Source organism: Elephas maximus, chromosome 25 (assembly GCF_024166365.1).
Source record: "Elephas maximus indicus isolate mEleMax1 chromosome 25, mEleMax1 primary haplotype, whole genome shotgun sequence".
NCBI lineage: Eukaryota > Metazoa > Chordata > Mammalia > Proboscidea > Elephantidae > Elephas > Elephas maximus.
This window is the reverse complement of record NC_064843.1, coordinates 16,611,079-16,618,678: the sequence shown is the minus strand read 5'-3', so window position 1 is coordinate 16,618,678 and position 7,600 is coordinate 16,611,079. Positions and strand designations below refer to the sequence as shown.

Genomic DNA, 7,600 nt, shown 5'->3' with positions numbered 1-7,600 from the left:
CACTGATAAGCACAGTGGGATCAGGAGGAGGAATTTTAAGTAAGGTAGACTTCTGGAACAAGGTGGCATTTAGGCAAAAACTGGGTGCCTACCCCCATGAGAAGATACTTGCCAGGAGGGCCAGGATCTTGCCTTTCTAAGGCTCTGCTCTATCTCCAGAACAGGCACATAGTAGGTGCTCAACAAATAACCTTTAAACAAAAGGAGAAGAACCTGTAATTAAACAGTCAAGGAGGGTGGCCGGAGTATTTCTCATTCTATGACCATTCACCGATTAGCAGGAAGGTGGGGAGGGATGAAGGCTTTAAATTTAAGGGAGGTGGGAGCATTCTTTGTGGTCAGGTGAGCCCAGGGTAAGAGACTTAGAGGATGCAGGTCGTGGCTGGATGAAGCCTCCCCCCTCAAGCAAACCCAAGTCCTCCCCCTTCTAATACTGTTCACGGTCCCTGCTGGTCAGCTAACCTGGCCCTCTGTATCTCCCTTTCCAGTGTCCGAGTTCACCCATTACCCTCCCCCTTCCCCTCTCTCCTCCTGCCCCCAGGCCAGCCCTCTCCCCCCAGGGGTGTCCCCGGGCCTGGCGGGCGCGCCCTTGGCCCCGGCCAGTCCGGTCCCCCTCCCCCAGCCCCTGTCCCCCGCGGGACGCTGTCCCTTTAATAGACTCCCGCTGCCGCGCGCTCTGCGGCTGGGGAGTAAATTTCTCCCTGTCATCAGGTCGCGGGGAGAGGAGGAGGAGGAGGAGTTTGTTAATGTTCAGTTTGTTCAGCGGGATCGATGTTTGCTGGCATCGCCTCGCCCTGTCTTGTGTGTGTGCGCGAGAGTGTGTGTGTGTGTTTGTGTGTGTGTATGTGGGGTGTGAGTGTGTGTGTGTGTGGATGCGAGTGCGTGCGTGTGTGTGCGCGCGCGTGTGTGTGTCTGTGTGTGTGTGTGTGTGTGTGTGTGTGTGTGAGTGAGTGAGTGAGTGAATTCCAGATTTTCTGTCTTTCCAAAACCCGCTCCTGTCCTCTCGCATATCACTCACAGACGGGGATCTGACAGCAGCCACCAACCTACGGTGATCTCTCTCCCCCCTGCGCGAATCCGCCATCGAGATCGGCGAGGAGGAGGAGGAAGAGGAGCAGGAGGAGGAGGAGGGAAAGAGGAGAAGGAAGAAGACTAAGAAGAAAAAGAAGAAACCCACTACCTTCCCAGGATTGCTTTTTTTTCCTTATCTTGACGCGCGCGTGTGCGTGCGACGCGTGTGCGCCCCTCGTCCCTTCCATCAGAACCCAGTCTTGGATGTTTAATAAAGAAACCAAGTGTCTCCACAGTCACCACAAAAAAATCAAAAATTCCAAAAAGCAAAAACAAAAAGAGAGAGGAAAAAAAAATCCAAAACAAACAAACAAACAAGGCAGAACCAACCTCTACTTCCAACCAGCCGGCACCAGGCACCCGTATCTGCCACCCAGAGAGGGGGGTCTCTGGCCCGTGGTGGAGGAGTTGCAGGGGGGATCTTCAGGGGGACAGAGGCCGAGTGACGCCCTAGGAGCCACCAGGCAAGAGGCGGCGGAGCCCCAGAGAGGCGAGAGAGACAGCGGGCCCCCGCGCGCGGCTCGGGGCTGGGGCGCCAGAAGTGGGACTGGAGCGAAGTAGAGCGATGCCAAGGAGGAAACAGCAGGCACCCAAGCGGGCAGCAGGTAAGAGAAACGGCTCCGCTCCGGGCTGCCCAGCCTGAGCTGCCCTGCGCGCCGAGCTCCGCGTCTGCCCTCCTGGCCCCAGAGTCCGCCAGGACGCCACCCCCTAAGCTTTCGGGGCAGTTGGCCTCGGGTGGCCCTCTCTGACCCGCTACTAACCCCGTCCTGCCTTGCTTTCTCTGATCTCCCCTTTCCAGGATCCGGTGGGGGGGGGGAGCTATCCCACCAAGCTTTCCCTCCTTCAACTTTTTTTTCCTCCACCCTCTACCCCACCCCTAACTTTCTCCTAGTCTGTTTCTTGCCTCCCGGGCCAAAGTTGGGTTAAGGATTTGGGGTGCGCGGAGTGGGGAGACAGCCGCTCAACCCCCGCATCCCGTGGCATGGTCAGTGTCAGTGGCTTCTGGCTTCCGGGGTCAGCGACTTTTCTTGCTGGGTTTGGGTCGCTCAAGTGTGAGTCTTGTCCAAGCTTCAGGCTGCAGGCTGGCTTTGGGGCAAGCAATAGTTCAGCTTTGATCTCCAAGGTGGAAAAATCACCCCAGGAAAAACGGATGTACCTTTGAATTTGTTTTCTGGAAGGATCGCATTTGGAAATCTAATCAACACAGTCCCTGCCCTTAAAAAAGAAAGAAAGAAAGGAATGCCCCATAGAACATTGAAACAGCTCTGGATTTTCTTTGCCCGGAGAGAGTCGCAAACTTTGTAAACCGGCTCGTATGGTTAGAACTATCCCATTTGAATCCTTCCTCAAAATCTCCCACCCCCAGAAAGGAACTGGTTAATGGATCAGTACAATAGATCTTCTAGGGGATATATATATTTTTTTCCTTTTGGGCTGCTTAATTGCTTTTTTAATAGTATGCTGGGGTTTTGTTTCTCGGAAGTGTAATATGAAAGTTCATTTTTCTTCTGCCAGACCCACCCACTGAAAAATCAGCTTTCCACTTGATTGCTAGTTTTCATTTGACATTTGATTGATCACCTGTCATCTCGCTGCCTTTGATCTATTCATTCTTGATATATATCAATAAATCACTCACCATGGTAACTCAGAGTGCCAGTGACGCAAGCCTTGCCCTCTAGATTCAGAGCCAGACATGCACAATTATTATCTTGTTTGGCTTTTAATGTGGGCGTTTTTATTTCTTTGTGTCCTTTAGCTGAATCAAGGCTTTAGTGAAAAGCTGAAGTTTATTTATTTTTTTTTCTCCTCTCTTTGCTGTCTTTCTTCACCCTCTTGCTTTAAAGAGCATCAGCTAAGGCTGTAGACCCTGGGCATTTCATTCTGTCACAGCTTGAGCAAAGCCTAGGGAGAAGTTCGGTGGAACACTTTAATAAACTTTGCAAAGTCACCCTTAGGACAAATCCAAAGTTAGCTGCAAATCTGGGGGAAGTGGCTGTTTGTGTCTCAGCATACTGGACCACCAAGCTTACAGTCCATCACTGCCTGATTCCAGCCCAGAATCATACTACATGTGCTTCGAAATATCCACAATTATCTTCCCTTCTGAGCACAGAATTGCTGCCATAAATGTTTGTAGGTTGTTTCTAGTTCCATGTGGAAATATCATTTCTAAAGTTGTGATTCCTATATTTTCCCAGGGTTTGCCTAAGAGCAAAATCATGAAATATTTTTAATGCCGTGTATATTTGGACCTTGGCTAGTCGGTGAGGCTTTTCTTCTTTAATTCTAGGTACCACTGTTAAAAACAGTTTTTCCCTCGTACCCCTGTCCCTTTCTGCATGAGATTCACTTATTTTTGAAAACAGATTGTGCTGCGATCTGGCAGCATTGGGGTGTGACCGGCCTTCCAGACTCAGAAAGCGTAAGCTCGCTCTGTCGGGTTCTGGCAACGTAAGTTTAAGCGTAGCTAGATGATTACAGATAACGTCCTTATTGTTGTCCCGAAAGAGAGCCCTGGGCTACAGTCCAGCTGTAGCGATACTGCCCTGAAAATTACTCCTTCATTTTTTTTTTTTTTCCTTGTTCCGGTAAAGGCCATCAACAACTAGGCAGTAATTTAAATTACCAGAATGACTGGACATGTCTCCTTTAGTAAGCTCATTACAAAAAGTGCCTTGCTCAGAATTGCACTACTTTGATTATAATTATCCTCTGATCAATGAGGATCCAGGTGTATGTAACAGAATGCTGTCTCACATTATTTAAATGAGACCGTTTTCCTTAAGCTGGTTACCCTTGGTGCTAGTTCGTCTGTGTATGGTTTGAGTGTGTGTGTTAGAAACTTGTAACTGTCGTTTCAGTTTTCTGACCTATTGTATTCCTAGTGTTTTTGTATGTATGTGTTCAGGGCTCTGACTTTTTTTCCCCTGGAAGAAGTGAAAACCCTTGTCAGACTGGAAGGGAGTAATTCATTTCATACTCAGTGAGTCCCCTCTTTAAGGTATTTATCTGTTCACATATTAATAAAGGAATTTTTGCGTTCGTACCACGTTTATTCCACACGTCTGCGGTCATCGGGTGCCTTACTCTGCTTTAGCTCAGCTGGTCATTCACAAAGTAAAGTTAGCCACTTTGGGGTTCTTAAGCCGGTTAACATCCAGGAAAGGGAAAAAAAATGGTGGGGCGGGGGGAGGCTTTAAAGTTGTGGACCTCCTAACGTTTATCACTGCTTAAAATTAAACACAATGCACAACTGTAAGTAATTACTCCCCGGCACTGATGTTGAAAGCTTGATTTCGAGCTTGATTAATGAATAATGTAAGATAGAAGAAGGCTGCAAGTGAATCAGAGCTGAGACGCTCCTGGAGGACTCTCTTTCCCCAGCACTGTTCCAGAGCTATCTGGTCCCTTCCCAGGATTAGTTTTAAGTTCCATGTTTCAAGGAGACACTTATAGGACTTCCTCATAAAGCAGGTATCCACACAGAAAAAGTGGAATGATGTTAGAAACGATGGGCAATCCTTGTCTTGGGTGATATTCCTACCCCTTTCAGAGGGAGGGAATACAAGGTAGGCAATTCTTTTTAAGAAAACAGCTAAGTCAGAATGTTTCCCTCCGAAATGTCATCCCCCCGCCCCCCAGCTTTCTAAAGCTATGCTTTCCCCCATGCTATGACTTAGGGTTAGGAAAAAAAAAAAAAGTTTAGAAAGCAGCCTACAGTTCTCGAGGGGTTTGTGTATGTGGGAGTGTGTGTGCGCGCATATGCGCTTCCTTCCTGGCATGTATATTTCACTCACCATGAAAATGCATCCAATTTTACCTGAAAATATTCCCGGATTCCGTTCCTGCATCTTTTCCCCCTTGTCCATTTTCGGGAGAGAAGAGAAGATGGCAGGAAGGTAAAATAAAACGGAAGAGTGTTTTGATTTGTTTGTATTTGGCAGGACACAGAGTAGTTAAAAATATAAAATTATAGACTTATCCTCCAACACTACTATTTTCTACAGCCCCCTCGGCCTTCGTATGCACACGTGTGTAATACATATTTTATTTCACCTTCCTGAACTATTGTGTTTATAGCAATGCCAGCCAAGAGCAACAGGACGCAAAATATTTTGTGATCCTATACGTGTGACCATCTAATATAGACTTAAATTCTGTGAATCTGGCCCTGCCCAGCCAAAGCACTGAGATGCTTCCTTCTTCCTGCTGACTCTCAGGTGCCAGCTGATAATCCAGAACTGAGGGAAGCCTTGCAGGGAAGAAAGAGCTAGCTCCCTCAATTTATTTTGTTTATTTAACATGGCGATGAATAATGCAGGTTTTGTTTTTATGAGTGTCCTTGTGTGGCAGTAAACAGTAGACTATTAGCAATCATTACTTAAAAGTTGCAATTTGCACCTTAATAGCACAGGTTATTTACATGGGAAACCTATTCAGTGGGGACAATTCTGAATACTGCGGTGGAACAGAGATGACCTGAGAGATCTCTTTTCCCACCTCATGACAGCGGTGACTCGGGATTAGAGGCTGAGATTTCTGCAGCTCCAGCTAGAAGAACAGGGGAAGGGCAGGCAGCTGGGGGTGAGATCTACCTTTCATTTTCTGGCAAATGGCACAGGATTCTAGAAAACAGGAAGCAAGGTGGAGTCAGGACCCTGACTCTCACTTTGTTTCAACATCCTTCAGAAAGACGAGTTCACATCTTCGAACTTCTAAATATTTCGTGCTAGAGGCCGCTTTGCTTACCTGAAGGGGTAATGAATGGAAAACTCGCACACGCCAAAGAGGCCCAGGCACATGAACTGTCCTGGCTATTCTTGTTACCTAAGTTGGATCCTTGAAGAAGAAAGTACAGATACCTGGAAATGGCTTCATCCACATGGTGTTTTGGACTGAAATTGACAGCTGAACTGGTCCTCTCCTGCTCCCCCTCTTGATTTCCTTCTTCCACCTCTCACCTCACCCTTAAAGACCCAGATTGAATGGGACATCTGGAAAGCCCATTTGTTTTAGGCATTTATTGATTTCATTTTTAATCTGCCATATTAGGACACAATGCATTAACCCTGATCAGCAGATTGCAAGTGACAGGGAGTTCTAGTAGAGCTCAGTGCGGGAGCGGGGCTCGGGGAAGCTTCTTGGCAGTGACTGTCTTCTCTGGGGCTTGGGGTCTGGGAGCTGGTGGCTCTTTTGGGAGAGGGTAGAGATACTCCTCTTTTCTGAAGACTAAACTTTTCTTTTTCCACCACTTTCCATTTATTTTCTTCTCCCAGTTGCCTCGATTCTATTGTCCCCTTTCAGGAAACTTCACACCCAACAAATACCTCCTAGGCGTCTTTAGCAGATCTGTCCCTGGGAGCATCTAGCCTTTTGTCACATTTGCTAACTGAGGCTCATGCTTTCATTTTATCCCAGCTAACTTCTCCCTCATTTGACGGGATTTCTCCAACTGAAGGGTACCTGGGTTGATCTGTTGCTCTTCCCTGTAGCTTGGGGAGTGTGCTCTCAATTAAGCAGGTTTTAAAGGGGGGCAGAGCCTGGCCTTTACCAAGGCCACCGAAACCATGCACCTCTGCTCATCCCTGGAGCTGAGCTTAGGAAAACCAGCCAAGAAGAAAGCCTAGGCCCTGTTCGTGTTTGTGCTGGGTCTGTAATTAGCTGACACGAGTGAAATTTCCAGAATCGAGCTTCCCTTCCATCAGGGTATTTGTCCTATCAATTTTATTTAGGGATGTCATGGTCTGGAAAGCTTCAGCCACTATTTCAAAGGCAATTCCTGTGTTCACCCAAGTCCCCTTTAAAACACACAGAACTGCCTAACAAATTCTATATTAAGACCAGGCATATCCAGAGTATCATTTTCGTTGGATGCAAAGTCAGTTGGAAATACATTAAACTAACAGAGTGTCTTGCATCGCTTCCCCGAAGCTGTGCTTTTTCATTACATATTTAATTACAGTCAAATTGAGCGACTTTTATTAAAAAAAAAAAAAAAAAATCACAGTGGTATTAAAAGAAGCTTAGCACACAAATAATTTTATTGCTTCACAAGTTGAGAGGACTGTTATATTTTTATTTCTTTGGGAGGAATGTATTTACATTTTCCAATGCTATGATAAATACAGAATATCTTAGACAGCAATCTCTGATCAGGGAGATCTCACCCTTTACCCTCAGTGAACAGCCTCACCCTAGGAGGGATTTTTATATACATCTTTCCCTGTAATTTGTAACCATTTGGAATGTTTTTTTTTTTTTTTTAAGTTTTATAAATTTGATTTAAAGTTAGAAATACTCGTGTTCCTTAGGGCGAGCTTTGGCAAGCAGCTCTTTGATTATGAATAAGCGTAGTCATTCTAACCTTAGAAGAAATAAGCTCACTGTGAGCTCTTGATTACCTGGATAGTGCAGTCGGAAAAAAAGCCTCGTAGGCACAGGCTTCTGTCACAACACACTGTTCTTACTGGGTTTGCACTTTTCTTTTTCCCCCTACTACTGACCTTTTGGTTACTTGTTTTAAGAA

At 46.3% G+C, this 7,600-nt stretch overlaps 1 protein-coding gene across 3 annotated transcripts in view; it reads left to right on the top strand.

Annotated features, from left to right (window-relative positions):
* The first annotated feature begins 760 nt into the window (after positions 1-760).
* TSHZ2 (teashirt zinc finger homeobox 2) overlaps positions 761-7,600 on the top strand; it is a 527,090-nt gene continuing 520,250 nt past the window's right edge. For all 3 annotated transcript variants that reach the window (XM_049869290.1, XM_049869291.1, XM_049869289.1), the window contains exon 1: positions 761-1,676. In XM_049869290.1, the coding sequence (XP_049725247.1) occupies positions 1,637-1,676 (40 nt within the window). In that variant the 5' untranslated portion in view covers positions 761-1,636. The remainder of the gene's footprint in view (positions 1,677-7,600) is intronic.